This window comes from Chanodichthys erythropterus, chromosome 10 (assembly GCF_024489055.1).
Source record: "Chanodichthys erythropterus isolate Z2021 chromosome 10, ASM2448905v1, whole genome shotgun sequence".
Lineage (NCBI taxonomy): Eukaryota > Metazoa > Chordata > Actinopteri > Cypriniformes > Xenocyprididae > Chanodichthys > Chanodichthys erythropterus.
Window position 1 is genome coordinate 5,351,465 of NC_090230.1, and position 23,882 is coordinate 5,375,346.

At 36.4% G+C, this 23,882-nt stretch overlaps 1 protein-coding gene across 1 annotated transcript in view; it reads left to right on the plus strand.

The window, feature by feature from the left end:
* Positions 1-377: 377 nt before the first annotated feature.
* Positions 378-23,882, plus strand: part of grm7 (glutamate metabotropic receptor 7) — a 253,251-nt gene continuing 229,746 nt past the window's right edge. The window contains exon 1 of the mRNA XM_067398520.1: positions 378-857. Within this exon, the coding sequence (XP_067254621.1) occupies positions 378-857 (480 nt within the window). The remainder of the gene's footprint in view (positions 858-23,882) is intronic.

The window sequence follows — 23,882 nt, forward strand, 5'->3', positions numbered from 1 at the left end:
TATGACATCAGCGTGGATTGGACGCTTTTTAGTCGAATATCGCTGCACTTTAATCCGTTTTGCGTGGAAGTGTGTCTGATTTAAGGACAAATCAGTATAGAAAGGTACTGTGTGTATTTTACTCTGCTTTTCTGTCTTTTTCTTTATTAAAAGAAATTATGCAGAATATCTAAGCAACAAGCGTCGCCATACGATGCGCACTTTCCCAATGAATAACGCATCCTTATTGCGCGGTGTTTTTGGAGAAAACCTCAACGTATTCCCACATCAGTCTTACTTTGATAAGGTCTGTGGACGTTATTGAGATCAAATCTCTTGTTCCTTACCTGTAAATACTGTGAAAAGTGCCTTTTTTGTTTCCTAACGACAAGGAGACCATGGCTTGCTTTCCATGGCGGGTATTTTGGATAATTCAAGCGCTTGTGGATGTGACACTTTCGCAGGAAATTTACGCTCCTCATTCCATCAGAATCGAGGGGGATTTGACCCTGGGTGGCCTTTTCCCGGTCCATGCCCGTGGGGTCTCCGGGGAACCGTGTGGAGATATCAAGAAGGAGAACGGGATACACCGGTTGGAGGCGATGCTTTATGCCTTGGACCAAATCAACAGTGACGACGAGCTTTTGCCCAACATCACTTTAGGTGCTCGGGTTTTAGACACATGTTCGCGAGACACGTACGCTTTGGAGCAGTCGCTTACTTTTGTGCAAGCTCTCATTCAGAAAGACACGTCGGATGTGAGGTGTACGAACGGAGAGCCCCCGGTGTTTGTCAAGCCCGAAAAGGTGGTTGGAGTCATAGGGGCTTCGGCGAGTTCAGTGTCCATCATGGTCGCAAATATACTGCGACTGTTCCAGGTGAGTCTGAACTGAAGTGCCCAATACCTCATGTGCTGGAATGAGTCCCTGCGTCATGCTTTCATGTCATTTCACCCCGCATTATTAGATGATAGCTCATTTACAACAGCGCATAACGCTTTAAAACAGCGCTCCACATAAAACTGCACAATGGCACTTGTTAATGTGTAAAAGCATGTTATGCGTTTTACAATCATTTGTGTAGCCAGAGCAGGTTGTTAGTCATAATCAATGAATCGATGAGGCATCGACTATTCACACACACAGAGTGGCCTTTTAACAGGTTCTTTCTTTGGCTTACTCTCTCTTTTATATTTCAATTTCAAAGATCTGTATTGGCATGTTTGCTTGATGCAATATTGCCATCGCATCAATATATTCTATTCGTATGTGATACTTATTTTATTATTGAAATGTTATTAATATTTAATAATAAAAGATATATGTGTGTATCCTAATTCGCTTTCAATTTCAGGTTATTTGTTGGCATTCTTGCTATAGGCTATATATTATATTATAACTATTAATTTTGATAGAAGACAAATGCCATATAATAAAAATAGCAATAAAATAAAATTCAGTAGAGTACAAAATTAACATTTCCCTGTGTTCTTCCCTCCCATGCTGCTTCTTAGGCTTAATGTTAAAACATTACAGTGAAGTGGAGAGGCTTGCTAATTCAAATGGATTTGGGAATTTAAAATCTGCTTGCTTGAGGCAGATCACTCTATAGATTCCATAGATACAAGATACCTGGTGCTGTGTTAGGTTACCCACCTAGGTAGTTCATGCCTGCATTGAAAGAAATGTTCTTTTTGTGTCTCTGTTCCCACCAACATTAGGAAATTACAGACAGATTATCTGAAGGCATGCATTTTGGCAGTTACAATGTGAGCTAAAAGAGTAAAATGAGTAAAATGTCTGAAAACAAATTATTTGGAATGTACAATAAACCACAAATGAGAATATGTACAATCCCCAGTCTAATTAATCAGAATCAATCCTTGTAGGGGCTTAAATTATCTACTTGCAAAACGTAAATGTGTCCAAATATGGCATATGAAGTAATAATTGTGTCCCGCCCCTTGGTTCTGAAGAGTGTGATTACTGATACAGCAATTAAAATAGTAGCAGTCTATACAGTTGCCTGTAATGATGTGAGAGGATTATTCAGCCTTATCTATGTTCTGCATCAGAGATAAACATAGCTAATGACATCCCACCGGTCTACTAGGATAATACAAACCTCATTCTTCTTCATAATGTTTTGCTCTGTTTACCAAGGTTCTCTGTTGGTCTTATACATAGGTAGTTTAAGATCGCTAAACATCAAATATGGGTGGAGGAACGTAAATGAATGTTCCAGGTTCAGTACAAGGTCTATTTGTGGCTTGCTGTCAATAATTTTGAATTGTCGCTCAATTTGTAAACACAAGCAAAGATGGTGGTTACAGTAAGACACTGAGAATCGAAGAAAATGGGGCAACACAATAATTAGTTTCAAAAGTATATGTACAAGACTTTATACATGTTCAAAATTACATTAGTGCGCTTACCTGCTTATTCAGCACATTCTCACTCGCAACTCATCACATATTGATGCTCGGTTATGACCCCTAGGCGTCACATTTTAATGCACAGGATAACCCTTTTTCGACATGCACGGTATGTCATTGCTTTCGACGAGAAGTCTTTACCTTTGTCACAACGGGCATAGGCATTTTATTGTCATGTCATTGGGTTATACTTTTGCCAGTATTGTTGGGGTGTGATTTTTCAATTTAATCAGCCAGCATAATTTTATTTACATCAATTTTATTTACACAGTTTAGACATGTTTGTGTATGTAACCCAACACCACCCCTAAACCTACCCATTTGTATATTATATAATATAAAACACAGGATATAACAGGCAGATATGACTACAGACACAATTTATTCAAACAGTACAAATATTCCAAGTTTTCCGAGGCCATTTGTGTGAAGAACAGACCCAAAAGCAATCATCGTGTCCATCCGCCATAGATCCTGTGCACACATTTAAAAATGCCACCAGAAGAAGAGACTGATCGGCTTTGATTGTGAAATGGCACTGGCTCTCATGTGACTGACTGCATCATGCTAAAGTCGTTTTTGCAATAAATACCCGTGACTGTACTTTTATTTTATTTGTGTTTTATATTGTTGAGAAGTGGGTAGGAGTGGGGTTAAGTGCTCCAAAATATGAAAACAAAAATATTTATAAAATAATTTCTACTTTTACAAATGCAAATAATTGAATGTGTTGTGATCTGACACATAAGGCAAACAACTGAAAGCAATGGTGTACCCTGCACACTGAAAAATTACTTATTACATAACAATTAACTAAACATAACTCAATAATTAACTAAAAATGATACCACTTAGAACAGTATTCCTACTATTAATGACAATTTATACAGCATAATACAAGAAAGAAGTGCGCTGTCCAGTTGACTTCCATTGTGCCAAACGAATGTGTTACTGTAACTAGGATTTTATTATTTTTTTTAAAGTTAATTATTTTCTGTGGTAAATAACATTTGCACCCCAAATTCTGGCAGAATTTTCAGAACTATTCCATGTCCAGTTGTAATTTGGTATCTTGACATAAGGCTGTTTACTGACCCAAATCCACTTTACCTGATCTCACAGGAAAATTTAATGAAAAATGTTATGAGGTGGCAATTTTGTATAAATTCGTACAATGTGAATTGTACAAAAACGTACAATTATTAGGAAAACCCATAACCCCACCCCTAAACATTTGTACTTTGGTGTCTTGACAGTAGAAATATTTTAAAAATAATTTCTACTTTTACAAATGCAAAGAGTTGACTGCGTCTTGATCTGATGCATAACCTGCAATTCGAAAAATTACGCTAAAGGGGTACCCTGTATGTTAAATGGGTGGTTCATTGGGCGCAGTTTAACATGTCTTAATGCTTCGTTTAAAAAAAAAAAAAAAAATGCTGTATTTTTCATATATTTTACCTTTATTCTACACAGCTGTTTCTATTGTTATTTGAACAGCTGGTTTGACTTTTTGGTTCTATGATACCACTCCCGCCGAAATAGCAGTGGACTCAGATTGGTTAGCTGGCCCAGTGTATTGTGATTCACTGAAGTGTCCGGAAACGCCACGCCCCTTACCATTAGTTGTTACGTGTGGAAATGTAAATAGTGGCATCTATAGAGTACCTCAGGGATGACGTGTTTTTGTAGGCAAAACCCAGAAGCGAGTTAGCATTTAAGGACTTCCGGTTCCATTGTCATAAAGTCTATGGGTTTTTTGAATGGGTTTTTGCTAAAACGTAGTCCGTTTATAGCCTACTGTTAGCCTTTTATATCTGACAACTTTATTTAGGCTTCAAAATCTATAAATGCTGTGTTAACTTGTAAAGATTATCTTGATAGACAAAACGTGTAAGTGTCATAACCCTTTGTTAAACACAGAGCTTATTTTTTGCGATTTTCCAAAAGTCTATGGGAAAAATGGATAGGCTTTCTATCGAGGGAACCCGTGCACCACTAACTTCCGGGTTGGCCTACAAAAACACATCATTCCTGAGGTACTCCATATTGCCGTATCAAATTGAGCCCGAATCAGACCCAGATAGCAGTAATGATGAAGAGGGTCAAGCAGAACCTCTGCAAGCACGGCTTTTAAATTACGTTTTTGAATGGTAAGTATTTCCTTTTGTACTTGTCAAAATGTTTAGATATGGTGTCACTTGTAAATGTTACTGCTGTTTGTTAGCTTTCAATATACAGTTTTATCCTGATTAAAGCTTTACTGTAGTAGCCAAAAACATGACTGAGTAGTAGCATTTTTGTAAAGGTATTGTTTAATTTATAACATGAACAACTGTTTGTCTATGAACATAGAAGTTTGTTGGTGTTTGTTGAAGTATGCAATAGAATTTAGCTAACTGGCTAGCGAAGCAAAAACATGTTGGTCTTTGTTTACATCCTTGATGCAACCAAAAAATAGCAACATAATACATTTAAAAGACATGTACAAACAATAAAACGTACTAACAGGTCCGGGCCCATAAACAGCAGCTTCTGCTTTTAAAGTGGGAACTGCTTCATCTTTCAGTAATAGCCTTAGTGCAAATCCAGCATTGAACTCGTGTAGATTTCAGTGTAGACAATATCACAATATCACAATATCACATATTATGATGGGTTCAGCTATCTAGGTGTAGACAACTCTTCCACTTTCCCTGACATGGCCTCGCCCACTGTTTTGCTTGTTACCGGGGGAAGGGTTTATGTTAATTGCAAGGTTTATGATGTCACCAACCTGGGAAGAAGCTCGATGTAGTCCAAACCAGTGGTTTTTGTAGGCATTAAATTGCCATAATTTTAAAAGACAATATATCCGTTTGCATTGAACTTTCAGCACTGTAACTTTGCAGATACTTTTATGCTCAAGCAGCAACATTACACACTAACTAAAGTTAAAAAAGTGAAATCGCAATGAACCACCCCTTTATGTGACATAACCAACAGTGGGGCATAAGCAGATGAAAAAATGTATGGATGAGATCTTGCAAATTCTTACGAATTAGCCACCACTTTACCAAAACTTAAAATAGATATGAATTGCTATGAGATTGTGTTAGATCTTTACAGTATTTAAAGTCCTAAACTGTTGAAATAAATGGACATTGAGGGATTATTCACATGAGACATTGGTGAGTTTACATGAAGTGTTCACAGCCATTTACACTTTTTGCAAAAACTAAAAATGGACCGATGTGCCCTATGCACTACAAGAGCTCACAATATGTAGACAAAGATTTAATAGTTGCTCATGTGTTGTTACATTAATAATTTTTATAGTAAAGGACATGAGTTGCATTATTTATGTCACTTTCCTTTAGCTTCCTACCACACAGATAATGGCTAGAGAGGTTTCAGTAGACCTCAGAGATCTGTTCTAAGAGCTTGACTTTTTGCCCTACATAGACTGTTTAGAAAGTATTTACGGAAATACACCCATACACATGGGACATAACGGCAGACGGCCTGTGTCACAGACCCTCAGTTGTGAGCATTAAGAAACAAATTTAAAGCCCATGTTGTGGCCCGCTAGCCACCTGCATCCTTTCAGAAAAGTGTTTGCTTATTTCCCTGTGGCCTCACACTTGCTCTGAGTCTCTGGCTGTTTTTATATGCTCCAGGGCTGGGATTTCACAAAGCATCCCTGTTGGCTGCGAGCTTTTTCAGAGTGTGATGAGAGCTGCGGTGATGAGAGTTGATGTGAGGAGGGCAATGCACTCTGACACAATTCATGAGGCATACAAGCGATTCTCCATTCTCCACCTCAATACATTTTGACTCAAAATGCTTGTGAAGCTACAGGCCCCAAATATTATTTGGTTTTATTGGAGCTTATGAAATGCCATTGCTTTAGTTGGTTTATTGTTTGTATTTAGCAGGAAAATGAGGGGAAGTACATTTCAGGACATGGTCATGGCAATTATACTTCACAAAAAAGTTTTTCCTTTGCATTATTTTGTACAGACGCCAACACTGTCAAAACAATCTCCATTCACATAGATCCACAAAAACGGCTAGAAACACTGTATTATTCATGCCAGGCCAGTAGTTGGCGATGTCACTTTGTAAATAAATACTATGCACCTATATACCGAACAAGTAATACAAATGTGTATGATGTCATCGTTTTCACAAATTCACTTTTGTAGTTCACACGGAGATGATAACGGTATTGTTTTCAGAAACTTGCACTTTTAAACCCACAAAGACGGTGTCGCATAAACAGAACTAAAGTCACATTGTTAGGTATAAAGTCGCATTGCAAGAAATAAAGTTGAAATTGTGAGAAATGTCACAGTTAGGAGATAAATTTGCAACTGCGAGATATAAAGTAATCTTCAAAGTCGCATTTTAAGATTTAAACTGACATTGTAAGATATAAAGCTGCAATTATTATTATTATTATTATTATTATTTTTTCTTTTATTCTGATATGGTAATGATTCCCATAATTTATTGTGCATATTATGGTAAAAAAAAAAAAAAAAAAAATGTAAATGCCTCACATTACTGAAGTGAAATGGGTTGCAAATGTATTTCATGTTGACTTTATTACAGCATTGTTTTTTTGCTAGCATAGCATTGAAGCAATTATCAATTAAAGTACAGCAACATTAGTGTTTCTCCATTAAAACAATGACTAATGATTCGGGTTGAAAAATGACACTTCTTGTCATAATGATTCTCCATAGTCTGTAAGTGACTATTGATTTCTCTGACGTGTCGCTGGTTCAGTGGCCCAGAAGGTTTGCTGCCTTGAGCTCTAGTAAATACAGTATATGTTTGCTATCACTCACTCTTAGGCCACCAACACAAAAGTGACAACAGCCACAGTGACAGAAGTCTAAAAATATCAGTGCTGTGGGACTCGTTTCTCACAGAAGCCATAACCTACAAACCCAGGAATTCTTCAGCACAGATTTTTAACCAGTGAGAAGCAAGCCTTAAAATCGCACTTCTTCCTAGTATTACTGTAATCGTAATTAATGGTTTATCACACTGTATATGTAAATCAATAGACCATAGAGACTTGAAGGTGGATTATAGCAAATCCCTGACAACCATCCAGATCACCTCAGTGGCAAGGTAAATACCATGTACATCAAAATGATAGTCATTAGCTATGTTTCAATCCAAATTTGCGAATTTAACTTAAGAGCAAAATTGGAATATAACATAAAACATTTGCCAATAAAGCACCATTTTCATTCTATGTGTTCAAGAAAACAAAATAGGCACTTTCCTGGGAAATTGGCCAAAAATCTGTAATAAAAATGGAAGTTGCTGTAATTGGGGAAGCCACTGTGGCTCTTTTTTATCCTACATCATAAATGACTTGCATCTCAGAGCGCAGAAGAATCGCAATAAACGCTGTCATGTTCTCTTGCGTTCGGATGCCTGGTGTTTGTAAACACAATTGTCTGAGACGCTTCTGGGAAGGAATTAAAACAAATCATTCTGATGACAAGCTTTGGCTCAGGCATTTCAGAAAGATCAAACCAACATCTGAGATGCTGTGCGAGGAAGTTGGCCCACTGGTTAGAAGTCATCCACCTCAAATGAGCGCATACATTTTTTTAATGCACATTTTTAGAATTTATGAGCATCTTGGCATTTCCATTCAGCGTTTTTTTTAATTTTTTATTTATTTTTATTTTTTTATCGGATATCTCAAAATGTGCATAAAAATAGGTAGATGGAAACATGGCTATTGAGTAACATGATATTGTCAACTGATATCATCAAGGTATTTTCACAGTACTTTTTTGTGAGTATATTTCATAAAAGCTTTTATTTTTCCACATAAGGACCTTTTATTGCATTAAATGATCAACAGATACCAAAGCGCTCTATAAACAGAGTGTTTAGGCCACCCACCAAACTTGTTAGGACAATAGTGCCAGGGGAGGAAGGGCCTGGCATGGCGGCACGCACTGATGGAAGACTCGGCCCACCTGGAGGTCATTCTGCTCTGATAACCTCTTTGCTCTCCTCTTCTTATCAGCCTTTGGCTGATGATTGGCTACTCCTCCCTTCAGGGTTGGCTTATTTTCAATGTGAGAAATCCCAGCCTATTTATCAATATTGGCTGCATGTGTATGCCTGAGCCTGCCAAAAACCTGACTGCAGCTTTGCCAAATTGCAACTTTTTCTTATTTAATATAAAATTTGTTCTATTGGAGAATTTATTTTGAAAGGATCTTGTATTAGTTCAGGTAATGAGTTTGATAAATGATACAGATGATTAACATTATATTGGCTGAAGTTATAAGGCATTACCTGGAAATGTGTAAATTATACTGTATGTTACTCTCAATGGGCCTCATTCATGAAACACAAGCATAGCAGATTTTATTGTACAAAAAAAAAAAAAAAACATAGTATTTATATAAAGCTCTGTTATGAAACTCTAGATCAGGGGTGATGAACTCTGGTCCTGGGGAGCCTCAGTCCTGCAGAGTTTAGCTCCAACCCTGATAAAATCTCACCTGCCTATAGCTTTCCTGCGACCTTTCAAACCTTGATTAGCTTGTTCAGGTGAGTTTGATTAGGGTTGGAGCTGAACTCTGCAGGACTGTGGCTCTCCAGGACCAGGGTTAGCCACCCCTGCTCTAGATGGTGCAGGCTGATAGGTCCTTAACTCAATGTGCTTGCAATCACATCATTCTCTATAGGGTATAGCTGATTGGGTCCTGCTGTATCAGTAACCTATGTGCTCACTCTCAACCTTCAAATACTTGGTCAGCATTTGCTGTAGCAGTTGTGGCACCCTTTCAGAAACCCTCCATCTTGTCCATCTCCACCTGTATAGATCTCTTACGGGTAATTCATGTATGCTATATTGAACAGCAGCAGCATTTCTTACTTGCTCACAGCAGCATGCCATGTATGCATTGGCAGTATCAAGTCCCGTACTTGCTCTGCAGCTGCAGCAGCAGCAGCAATATCAGCAGCACAGCAGATCTTTTCCGCCAAGACCAAACATATCAACATTGTCATATCCATGTACATGGTATTTATGGTGCTTATGAATCACTTTCTACTCATATATAAGTAGCATATTTAGTAAATATTTGCTTGATTTCCTCTAAAGCTCATTTGAATTTGTTCTGGATCAATTAGATGTGACATGTCACCTTGGTAGCAGGTCTGAAACCAGGAGGCATCTTCATACACAAACACGTACCGATTCCATTTGTGATGGAATATCATGACACCACTCATTTCTTCAACACATCCCACTAGACAGGTATTTTTAGATGTGGCATCTCATCAGCCATTCTGCTAATCTTAATTCCGAACTTCATAATCACATTAGTTTGCTATATTGGCAGTTGAGGATGAGCTTTAAGTTACTCCCAGTGCTCTCTCTTATCTCATGTTCAATGCCTGTCTGTGAAGTTGCTCAGCATGAAGCCTGGAAAAATCCTCGGTTGATGTCATAAAGCACGTCTGCCATTGGCTCGTCTCGGAGCTCGTTAAATGAGAGAGTCCCGCTGGGCGAGCTGCCATAAATCATTATAAGCGCAGATCTTTTTTTCTCATTTAGGAAGCGTCAATGATATACATACCAGTAATTAATGAAATAATTTCTTCTCTCCAATCAATAGATACTCCAGCTCCCCGCAGACTTCGTTGACATTTATCACATCGAGTGCAACTGATTAATTTGTATTGCCATTACCTCAACATGAGAAGGAATAATTTGTCTGAATGATCTATCGCTCTCACATCAGAAGACTATAGAATGCTAACCAAAGGTACTTGAGTGCTGGTTATTTAGTGGAGATCACTTCAGTTTGCTACAGGCAGATTAGCTATTGGTAATAAGTTGTTCTTTGCTTCACATTGAGGTTACTGACGATTTTCAAGTGTGACACATTAGTGTGGAGGGGTTGCACTGTGAGAGTGATATAGATGCAAAGTGGTACATTTTCTTTTAGTTTGTGTGAAGTGATGTGCCGATTTATGTTTCTGCCAGTGGGTGCCCACACACCTTAGTTAGTTTTCCAAGAGTGCTGTCTTTCTTTCCATGCGATAGTGCGCTTGATGAATTCATTACACATAAGTTACTAGTGTCTCGCAAAGAGAAACATACGCAATGCAAATACATTACCAACCAAACAAAAACATATATTTTTTCCATGAGTGTTGTTGCATCACTAGAAAATGGTGCAAATACCAGTAAATTGAATTGGGCAAACCTTAGTAAATCATGTTGCATGATTCATTTAAATACTCTCCTTTCATAAATATTGTGTCTAAAAGGGAAACTCCTACAAATGCATATACAAAGGTCAGCCACAAAAATAATGCCTTTTCATCTGAAATTTTTCACTGCGTGTCTTTAGTAAATCCTGACAGTAGTTTTTTCAGCAAGCTGTTAGTAAATCTGGTCCCATGTGTTGCAGGGCTACAGCTGAAGGGGAAGATTGTCAATGACTTCAATCTGTTTTTCACACAAAGCTTTTTTATTTCTTCATTTAGAAATGCAATATAGTCATATTGTTACATTCACCACCTCGTCCCGTTTGTTTTGACTGTCACATGCTTCTGTATTACTTAATAAATAACAATAATAATAATAATAATAAAGGAATTAAATAATTAAAGGATTTAAGGGAATAAATAAATAAACATGGAAAAAGAAGTCATGTACTAGTTATATACTAGTTAAGTAATCAATTTAAACTATTTGCAAATAATATTTTAAAATGTGCACACATTCAGTCTTATTCGTATGTAATATGTCGAAAACCAGTGGTGTATAAAGTACTCAGTCTATACTTGAGTAAAAGTTTGGTATAAGTTAAAGTCACTGTTTATAATGTTACTTAAGTAAAATTTTAAAGTATGTGATATTTTTTGTACTTAAGTACAAAACGTATTTATTTATTTATTTTTTATATTAAACATACTTAAGTATTGGAATATACAAGTAAATGTAAATACAAAAGGAGCAAAAAAAAAAAAAAGTTCTATACACATGAGCAGCAAGATTGTGTTCAATTTTAACTCTTACATTTTGTTTCTTTGAATTAAAAAAATGGCCACAATTTAATTGTAATTTTTAAATACAAAAAATACAAATATATTAATAATACATTGATTGTTCATGTTAATTCATAGTGCATTATAACTAATGTAAGAGACAACTTTAAAATGTTAAAATGTAAATGTTGAAATTGACAATGAACAATACTTTTATTAAACTTAGGCCCTATTTAATGTTACAAATGGACTCTTATTGTAGTGTTACCATTTCATATAAATCCAAACAGTCATGCTTAAAAATTACCATCTTTACACACAAAGGCATAGCATGGGTCTATTATATGTATACTTGAACACATTATTTGCCTCTGTTTTAGAAAACTTAATGATTATCTAATCAAAATATGTGTTACAGTGCAGATAGAAAAATAACTGAAATCGAATAAATTTCTGATTTGTTATGTTTCTGTCGCTGCATGATGAATGCATAACAGCGAACAGATGAATATAAACTAATGCAAATGAACAGTAACAATCGTGACATTAAACAGTTGGTGTTTTTGTCACATTGTTTTAACTGCTTGAGGTACTACTAATGTTAGCATCTTCTCAGCCTCGACGGCAAACATGATACAGTTCTCCATTAATGCAGCATCTTGTCAACAAACAAATTACTTTATAATGATATGAAAACATGTACTGTAGTGTACACTGTATAACGTTTTGTTGTCCGTTTTAAATCCGTTTTTGAAGTGTCCCTCTCTGTGCAGCGCGCAGCCTCACGTCACGTGTCAAAACAAACTCTACGAGGCATCAGTGATAGTTTTCTGAATTTATTTTGTAGTAAGTAACAAAAATGCTTTGGGAAAATGTATCAGAGTAAAAGTATACATTTTATTTAGGTAATGTAGTGAAGTAAAAGTAAAAGTTGACAGAAATATAAAAACTCAAGTAAAGTACAGATTCTCCCAAAAAAAACTTCAGTACTGAAACAAAGTATTATTTCTTCTTTACATTACACCACTGTCGAAAACGCAAACATGTCTTGTCTCATCACATTCAGTTATGAATTGCATGAATCACAATTGCATATTTCAGTTCAAAATGGTGAGATGTCATAAAAAGTTGAGTAGTGTGCATCTCTAGATTAGCTACGTTCAGTTACAAAATCTGAGAAAACCAGAGCAAATCATTGGCTCTGGTCTGTGGAGGCAGTGAACCCACCACATATTCTATTGTAAATGAAAGCAAATTGTATGTGTCACAATATGCTTTAATTTTATGGAAAAGAACAGCTTGGGGATTATTATAAACCCCCTCTTTTTGTGTGTTCTGTGGAAGTCATACAGGTTCATACACATCATGAAGGTGAACAGAATTGGGAGAACATCGGGTTCAGTCTAATTTTTTTTTTATTAGTGGATGCGTGTAGCCCCAACAGGCCCTTTGTGTTCAAGCAAAAAAGAGTGGCAGGTCTTGCTGCCTTATTTCATGGAGCGCATAGGGGATATGCTGTAGTAGAGACCTCCAAAACATCTACTAACCATGTCCTTTCTCCTGTAAGTTCAGTCTGGATCAAAACACATAGCAAAAACATTTCTGAGATAAAGGTTTCAAGACAGACATAGCAGCAAAGCAGACAAAGAAACAAAATGTTTGAACCTTTTATGATTTCCCCATTCTCCACTCTTAAAAATAAAGGTGATTTATTGGCATCTAGCATCTGGCATCTATGGTACCAAGAAGAACCTTTAACATTCATGGAACCTTTTAATTGCACAAAAGGTTTTTTATAGTGGATAATAACCTTAGATTATTGAAAAGTGTTTCAACTTAAGAAAAATGGTTCTTTTAAGAGCTGTTCTCTGAAAGACTTTCTGAAAGAAGTTCTTCTATGGCTTTTTGGAACCTTTATTTTTAAGAGTGTATGACACTAATTTACCAGTATTCAAAATGGTAATTTGATCGATGTTACTAATTACAGAAGAAAGACGTGAGGAACTCAAGTGAAACTGAGCTGATCACTGAGCTGGTCACTCGAGAGACTTTCTTGGATCAGCAAGTTTCATTTAACTTGCACAGAACCTTGTCAGTTGGTGGATAGAGGCGGCTTTGAGAGTTGCCCATCTGTGCGACAGCAGAGATTCACTACAAGGCACGCTTGGTGGAAACGTCTTGCATGGTTTCCCATAAGCTGTTTGCTGCCAATTACTGACCAGGAACGATGAGAAAATATCTTTAACATTCCTGCTTGTTTAGACAGCTTAGTTAACGTAGTGCAATTGTATGATTTGATTTATGTTAATTCTGTTGAGTATCCTTTATCACTCAGAAATGTAACATTGACCACTGAAGAATTTCTAAGCATTTTACAAAAAAAAAAAAAAAAAAAAAAAAAAAAAAAATAATGTAGTGTACCTGCTGCTTCTTTTCTTCTAGTAAAGAAAAGCTCAACTCTCTGACAGATGAGCTGAAGTTTAATTACAGTGCGGGATGATCCGTTTTGGCAGAAGGGATGTGAGGGTTGGCTGCAGCTTTAAGAGGGTTCTAATTATGTTCCACATTCAGATCAAACGGTAATTAATTTAGCCCTGTCAAAACCGAAAAGACAATTATAAACAAATGGATTACCCGTCCGCTATGCGTAGAATAGCTAACACATCTCAACTTTCTCACACAATTTGTAAGGAAAAGCAGCATTGAGCCAAGGATTTGAGAATGAAGCATTTCATTCAAAGACAGATGGTTCATGGACAGCATCTCTCATCTCATGAAGATTTAATTATTTGTTTACCTTCACCTTTGAAACCATATTGAGTGTGTACTCTCATAAATAACATCTTCATTTACACCTTAAATATTTAAATTCATCAAAACAGTTTATTTAATATGCATGCAAACTGTTCCAATTGATATATTTTTAAAACCAAACAGTACAAAAGGTACTCAGTGTTGCTAGCATAAATTAGACTAATATATAAATGCTGTATAAATTGTATGTTGTTCACTGGCATCATCTGTCAAGCTTTAATCCTCGTCATTGGCTCTTAGTTTGGTCTTTATGACATGGATAGTCGGGTGAGACTGATGTTATATAACTTGATGGTACCTTGCTTCTCCTAACATTAACTTAAAGAATTACCCGATGCACTCTTTTATCTTTGAAACATTGTAAATAAGACAGCTCGTCATCTTATACCACTGTCTAGAACCGGAAGGTGCCATTCACTGCCAATAAAACAACAGATATGTCATTTCCTTTGTTTGTAGGAAAATGAATTGAACTGAGCAGTTTGCTTTACTGAATAATCAGCTTATAGTTTGAGAAGCTCTTTGTGGCAATTTATATTCAACTCCAGTTAAATCTTTAAGGTTAACAACAGACATGAGCTAAGGACTAATTCAGCTTTACAGCCCCACAGGAAATATGGTGAAAAGTTTTCAGCTGGCACTATTCAAAGCAGAGGATGTTTAACTGGGCTTAAAGAGGATAATTTGATTTACTTTCTTTAATTCTAACAGAGTGTAACATATTTCCTTTTGTATTATTGGATTTTTCAGAGTGCTCTTGGGTCCACTGTTCTGGAAGTACTGAGATTTATTTTTAATTCTTCTCATAGATCATATTGACTTTTCAAGATAATGATATAGGTTCAATATTTCATACTGTACATTTAGAACCTGCTTTACTAATAATGGAATCTATTATATCGAAACAGTTTTTGTACAATTCACATTGTACAAATTCATACGAAATAGTTGGTTTAACTACTTTCGACGACCTGTATGACCCTCGATAATGAAAATACAGAATTTAGCAGAAATCTGAAACATTCTTCTCATAACTACAAACTGCAGTCATGAGACTGTGGCAATATGCACGAAATCAGCCTGGCCTTATATACCTGACTGACAGCTAGTGAAAAAAGAAATAGATTTCAGAGCTAAAGTGACAGTGAAGGGAAAAACAAAATGAGTGGGATCGAAAAATAACTCATTTGTTTGTCACTCTTAATGTTATACTGAACAAGGTGCCACATTAGATTCAATAGAGAATTGCTAGAGGATTTTTGACATTTTGCAAAGTGGAACATAAAGCAGACGTGGGTTGCGTTCCAAAACCTAGTGAGCTGTTGTTTACTGCCTACATAGGCAGCATCCTAACTGTGTAAGCAGTAGATTTGGATTGTTGTATGTAGAAATCAACTCTGTGTGCCTCACAAATTAAATAGCGTTCATCACATGAGGCAGATTTGTTATGCCATTGATTGCTAAGCTAACAATATGATACTCGAATAAGCATATATAATATGTATATACATATGAAATGTATATTTAATAATTGTCATACATAAATATCAATTAAAAATAGAGATAATTATTATGAATATTTATCCTGCATTTTCCACCATATTGGTCATCATGTGTCGCAATGCATAATATGATTGCTTTGTCCATAATGGATATGTTACGCTGTAAAAATATATATATATATACAGTGCCTGTGAAAAATTAATACAAAAAACATTCTTCATATTTACACATTACACTGATATGTATGTACCAATGTATATTTTTACAGATTTGTATACTACCTCTGAATTTGGCCAATATGAGTTACCTTATGGAGCAGACTTTACATCGGGATTGTTTAATCTTGCCGCCGATTCGATTGCTTAAAATGCCGCCTACGTTGGAACAGAATCGTAGTATTTCTCTACACCAAATATTATTGTGCCAAAACTAAGAACCTTTGTAAAGGCAAAAACTGCTTTCTTTTTGGCAGCGTGTGTTTAAAACTCCCTGTTCCCAGTTCAAAATGTTTTGAAAAAAAAAAAAAAAAAGGGTTGCGTGACCTGTGGAAGAACTATACTTAAAACTTCAATTTTCTTCTAGGAGTCACAGTATGAGAAGCCTACCGTTAGGATTCCAGTGAATTGGAATAACAGTTATGGCAGTTTGAGGTCACTTACTAAATAACAGTCTCCCGCTTTTCCCTCTGCAACCATTGTGTCTATCCATCCCACCTGTCTTCCATCCATATCCACAAACTATTACTCAGTCCACAACCTAATCTGCAGCAGCACCTTGTCTGAAAGAATTGACATTATCATTTGTTCCTCACTGTTGGCTCAGTAGGTTGGTGTTACAATCTCAAGTGTTGCCCTAGGTGGCAGTTTTGCTGGTAAAGAGTGAACAGGACTCTTGTCTGACAAATATGTCCAAAGGCGAAGAAGTCAAGTGGAAAGTTGGGACGAGAGAGGCCGACGCTGCGGCTGGCACCAGCAGACAAGAGTGGCGCTCTAGGTGTTCTTGGATTTGGGTTGTCCAGAAGAGATGTGTAATCGGAATGGGCACCTTGTGTTGGCAGTGCTGCAGAGTTCTGGAGAACATCGTGGTCTGTCCAAACAGCCCCTCGAGGGTCAACATAGCATGTCTCTTGCATTTAACTTTTAATTTTTTACAGCATATTATGACGTTCCAACTAACCTCAGAGGAGAGAATTTGTATAAGAGGCTATGAATGAACATGAAAAACATGTCAATCGAAGAAAATGTGCATTGAAAGGCTTGAAGTCAATATGAAACAGCACTAATAACTCTCAGGAAAAATAGGTACAGAAGCTGTCACTTGGACGGTACCCTTTCAGAAGGTACACCATTGTACCTTATTTACCCCAAAAGGTGCATATTAGTACCTACAGTGTACTTAATAGGTCCCATTGTAGTGACATCTTTTTTTCTGAGAATAGCCATGTTTCCATCCACCTATTTTTATGGAAATATTGGGATATTGCTTAAAAAAATGCTGGATCAAAATGAGGATGTGATTTGGATATCTGGAGTAACCAGCAGATCTGGGGCCATATTCACAAAACATCTTAAGGCTAAAAGTAGCTCCTAACTTGCAGATTTAGGAGAAACTCTAAAAAAAAATGGGCGTGTCAGTCCTAATTTTAGGAGTCCTAAATTTTTGCTCTTAGAGTATTTCACAAAGCATGTTAGCGCTAAAAGTAGCTCCTAAATCTGTGAAACGTTAGGAGTAGTCAAGAGGACTCTTAAGTTACTAAGACCAAATCACAAACAGTCCTAATTCACCCAAAGACACTACACCATTGAGGCAATAGCGATAGAGCCTTGGTGCTGAACCTTTTCTTCATAAATGCAATTTGGTGTATTTGGTGTGCTGTCCAAGGGGGGTGAGGGCTCCGAGCTTGGAAGGATGCAGAAAACTGTCTAAGTAACTATAGGCGAGTCGGCTTTCGTCTGTGTATATATTCCTCCTCTCAAGCTGGTTAGAAAAACTGTTCGAATGTGTTTCTCCCAAACTTTGTTTATAAAACATAATTTGTCACTTGAATTCTGCAATCTCTTGAGATGCAGACATCCAAGGGGCGGACAATTAACTGTATATACTAGTTTAATTAGTGACACTTAGCCTATTTTAAAACCTTAATGGCAACAATATGGCAACATTTTATTTTGACTATAGCAACATTTTTATTAAAAAAAAAATATTTATTTGAATAGGGCAACATTTGTATTTTAAAACCTTTATTTTAATATGGAAACATGACACCTCATTCTACAATATTTCTATGATTAAATCGCTGACTCCTCCCCCATCAGCCAATCACTGTGTGTTTACTCCATAGCAACAAGGTCAACCCCGCCCTTACTCTTAACTTAAGACTTCTTTCTATTCCTTAGTAAAAGTTGGTCTCAGCAGCTTTGTGAATAGGTTTTAAGAGAAAACTCTTAGCTAAGAACTTTTACTGCTATTTAGGAGAACTCTTAGTGCTAAGATAAATTGTTTTGTGAATAGTTTCATTGCACAGCATCTCAAATGTTGTTTTAATTATTTGTAAATGTTTTAAGCGATTCTAACATATTCCAATTTTGCACGTTACATTCGCAACATTGGACTGAAACATATCTAGCTGGACATTACCAAGTAAACGGGATAAAACAGCAATAGATAACATTTTTCAACATATAAATGTAAGTAAAAATATATAATGTAAGTAAAAATACAAACAAATGGATGAGACTTGACTATTCATCTTGTATTGATTGGAAAATGAAAATCAGTGTTTGGCTGCTTAGCCTTATGCCAAATTCACATTGCTTGATTTTCAAAGTTGTCAGATCACTGTCCTTTTCCCACTGCACAACTATCTGGGGTAGCATTCAGTTGCTGCTGCGTGCACATTGCACAATGGATCGACGACAGGGAGTTACACATTGCATGACTGGTCCGCAAACTACGTTTCCCAACAAAACACATGCAAGAAGTGATAAGGAAATAATGCAAGATCACACGTGAGACAGGAATTGTTATTAAAAGTGGTAGTCCACTAGAAGCTTGTGATACAAACTGTCTGTGCACTTATTTGCAGTGAAAAGGAGAAAATGGTTGGGGAGACGCGGGTCTATAACTCCTCCCCGAACTTCCCACTTCCCTGTACCTTGCTCTCTCATTGGCTGTAGGTCATCGCCAATGTAATTTTCAGTCAGAACACACTTCCCACAGCAGGATTTTGAATCGCAGACAGGTCCAGAAATTTAGCATGCCAAATATCTCACAGGCGCCAGCGATGCATCATCGATTCTCTCAGATCGCGTCTTTGATCATGAGCACTGCGTGACTGTCACTCACGTGAATAGACACTGATTTGCCTCCAATTGTCTGCGATTTTGCAAAATCTGTCAGCAAGTGAAAATTGGGTCTAAAATCATGCAGTGTAAACTCTGCATTAGCAGCTGGTTAGGTGTTAAGGCTTAGTCTTAGCACTTAACTGCTAAAGCTAACCAGCCAAACACTGATTGGTTCGTCTACTGGTAGCACTGGTATGCTGTATCTACACTATTACGTTTCTCCACTGTTGACCATTCAAAAGTTAGATTTTTGTCAATAATTATATTCTAGGAGACGTTTCATTAGGAATTCGATCTGTTTTTATCGGTTTACTCAGGTGACAATGCTAGCAGGTTGCGTTATCCAAGTATTGTAGACCTTTGAGGAAATAAAGTTGCTTCAGAGGTGGTGTAATGTGCCTGTTGTAATGAGCATTGACATATGTTTTAAGAAAGTGATTAGTATTATTTTTAATTTCAGGCTAATTTCAAAGATATTATAAGGTTTTGTCTTGATACTCACACTGTTTCATTTGTACAGGGCTTGTCTGCATTATTTATGCTAAACTGGTTTAAATAGCCTCTTGTCAGTGGTTGAACCTTTAAGACTTTACGCTATCAGTTGAAATTAAGACCTCATGGAATCAGTAACCCATGCTAAAGTGGGTCACATTTAAATATTAATACAATTGTAACAGTGCCCATAGTAGCTTAGTAGCATCTGTTGCTAATCCACTAGGTCCCTTGCTCATGGGACTGAGCTGTGTTACAGAAATCTACGTAAGATATTCAAAGTCTCATTGATTGACAAACTCATTCCACTTGAACACTGCAAATCTGTTGGCGAAAGGGGCTAAGTGGTAAGTGATTTTCCCCAAGTACTGTTTGCCTATATGAATACAACAGTTGACCGAGCTGCCACTTAGCATTAGCTCTCTCGACCTGCGCTTGAAAAATGAAGCCTCGTAAGAAGAGGCTGCAATTTCCTCTTTTCTCTCCCCTTTCCTCTCCAGTTCTGGCCGCTCATCTTGACCCGGACTGATCGGGATGCTTGACCGGACGTGTGATTGGTTGGGGTCTTGGGGAGTTCGTCAGGGCTAATGATGAGGGTTCATGAAATCATCTACATTATGTCAGGGCATATCGAGAGCTGCAGGCAGAGTCTAATGACCAGTGGTCCAGATAGGAAATGCAGTGATGGGAATCACTCGCTCAATTTGGAGCAAATTCCGGAGACCACTGAATCATAGATTACGTACAGCTACATGAACAACCAGTGAAGCTTTTGCATTTTGAAGGAAATCTAGCTGAGATTGGAAATCATTCTTCGCTAAGAATTGTTTTAGTGCCTGATTCATAAACACTGACTCCAGCATACGTAACCCATGATGTGTCGCAACAGCTTGAGTCTGTTCACACTAGAAGCAAAAATGTAGACTTCGGAATAATATATATATATAACATATGAGCTTGATAAAAATGCTCTTTTTAGAAGAAAATTTCAGGTGGCACTTAGAGGCTTTTGCATCTGAACTCTTCATATATATATATATTTCAGATGCAAAAGCCTCTAAGTGCCACCTGAAATTTTCTTCTAAAAAGAGCATTTTTATCAAGCTCATATGTTTTGGTTCAGCTATTTCACTTTCATGGCAATTAATAGGTCCTTTTCATTGCAATTAAAGTGAAATAACTGAACATAAACATACAAGCTTGATTAAAAATGCTAATTTTAGAAGAAAATTTCAGATGGCACTTAGAGGCTTTTGCATCTGGGGCCGTATTCACAAAACATCTTAAGGCTAAAAGTAGCTCCTAACTTACCAATTTAGGAGAAACTCTTAAAAATAATGGGCGTGTCAGTCCTAATTTTAGGAGTCCTAAATTTTTGCTCTAAGAGAATTTCACAAAGCATTTTAGCACTAAAACTAGCTCCTAAATCTGTGAAATGTTAGGAGTAGTCAAGAGGACTCCTAAGTCACTAAGACCAAATCACAAACAGTCCTAATCCACCGAAAAACACTGAACAGTGAACACCATTGAGGCAATAGCGATAGAGCCTTGGGTGCTCAACCTTTTCTTTATAAATGCAATATATTTTGATTTATAGATTTGAATCTATGATGAGACGCCAAAAATAAATCTTTAACAAATAAATAAATATTGTCTGATTACCTGGGGCAATGGTTTTCATGAGTTCACACTTACAAATGATTGAATATAGTAATATATGTATATTTTGGAATATATACATTTTTATTAAAACATATTTATTTGAATAGTGCAACATTTGTATTTTAAAACCTTTATTTTAATATGGGAATATGACACTTCATTTTACAATATTTCTATGATTAAATCACTGACTCCTCCCCATCAGCCAATCACTGTGTGTATACTCCATAGCAACGAGGTCAACCCCGCCCTTACTCTTAGCTTAAGACTTCAGTTGATTCCTTAGTAAAAGTTGGTCTCAGCAGCTTTGTGAATAGGTTTTAAGAGAAAACTCTTAGCTAAGAACTTTTACTGCTATTTAGGAGAACTCTTTGTGGTAAGATAAAATGTTTTGTGAATACGGCCCCTGAACTCTTCTATATATATATATATATATATATTCCCAGCCAGAGTGACTGAAGTAGCTCTGTAGAGTGTGAAGATTTTTATGAATTTCTCTTTTTGTTTTCCACTAGAAAAAAAAAAAAAAAAAAAAAAAAAAATTAAAAATAGCATATGGATTTGGAGTAATATGAGGTTGAGTAAATAATGACAATTTCTGTTCTCCGGATGAACTATTTCTTTTAAAACCAATAATGCAATATGTTTGATGAAAAACAATCTTTTCTCTTAATGAGACTATTTAGAGGAGTGAGGCATACATTTCTTATTTTACAAAAGTGAAAGACTTAATTACCCAGTTCTGTGCTCAGGCATTTCAGTTGTGCTGAAAATCTGGTTCCCGATACTGAGGGTAATTGTGCTAGAACATGTTACCATGGTAATATTGTACCTAGGGAAGTGGTAAACTCTATGATTTGAAGTTGTGACAACATGGCACAGTTAATCGTGGTCATTGAGTGACATTTTTTCTTTTCGATGTAAAGTGGATTTCAAATGCACACCTGGGTTTTCATTTCAATGTGGTATTGTTGTTGCAAAACACTCTGTTGTTTCATATTTGGGTGATTGCTTTTGACAATCCAGTTCTGTTGACTGCAAATGGTTGCTTTTGTGCTAATTCTCTTTGTTTTTTCTTTACATTAGCTATTTTTAATCTGTAAGGGGTCCAAAATTTCCAAAAAGACAAACTGGCACCACACTGTCATGTGCTTTGCATTTTGTGAGCAGTTTTAGTGCACTTGATCTATTCAGTATAGGGCGAGTATCTCTACCTACCTCATAATATGCTTTGATTCATATTTTTAGACATCAGTTGCTTCAACATCAATGACTTCATTATTTAGAAAAGGAATAAGGATATTGTATGAATGCAGATATAAATAAAAAAATACATTTATACAAAGATCTAAATATTGGCATTATAAATCCATTAATACATCATGAGTGTACAATATATTTTGTAAATATGTTTTAATCTGTTATTTACTATGGAGGCTCATTAACCCTTAAATGCATACCTCGGGTCTTTAGTGACCCGGGATGCCATTCACTACCCTCCTCCTCCTTCATTTTTTAAAGTTAGACATCAACCTTCTTGGTATTCCTCAATCAATACATTATAAAGAATATAACAAGAAATAACGACCCGAGGTGTGTATGAGTGTACGTATATTTTTTTTCTGCATAACAATAATTGAATCTTAGATGACGGAATAAGTGCAATTCACCTTTATTCCACAAGGTGGCAATGTCTGATACACAATGCTGAAGTGACGACTCATTCAGACAGAAAACAAAATAATAAGAAAAACATGAAATGGCTCAGCAGTTTACTGCAGAACAAGTACTGAACGCAATCAAATATGACTGTAACGGTCACTGGATGGATCTGGTGAAGCTGTTAGCGATTTAAATATTGATTTTGAAGATTGTTGAAAATTATATAGTTTTGAGAATACGTTTGAGATAGAGAATGGGCTCATATTCTTGACCTCAAACATAAAACTAGCCTATTATTGGCTGAATTAACTGGGAAATGAGCTCTGACGAGGACAGTGATGATGGCAATAAACATCTGCTCAAACGGAGCCCTTTCAAGCTCCAAAAGGTTGCAAAATATGCTTTATTTTATTATATTGTTACTCTAATATCAGAAGAGTTTTATATTATCGCGACAGGTAGAGATCCTTCCAGGTTAGATATTGATCTGGGTCGATAAAGACCCGAATATGTAAGAATGATTGGCGAAACAGTCATGCATTTAAGGGTTAATGTCACATAAGGGGAAAAAAAATCATGCTCTGGTAAATCTATGGAGGCTTATGAGATGAAAAGGAAATTATGACATACTTGGGTCATAATTATGTGATGAAAAGTGTAAATTATGACTTAAAAGACATGAATTAAATTGAAATTATGACTTTATGGCCCGGTTTCACAGACAGGGCTTAGCCTAAACCAGGATTAGGCCTTAGTTCAATTTTAGTCTAGGACTAGCTTAAGCCTTGTTTGTGAAACCAGGGGTTTAAGTCATAATTTCAATTTAGTATCTCATAATTTAGATTTTTTAAGTCATAATTTTTGATTGATTGATTGATTGATTGATTGATTGATTGATTGATTGATTGATTGACTGATTGAAAGAAAGACGTTTTGGGAAGAATGTTGATTTGACTGACATG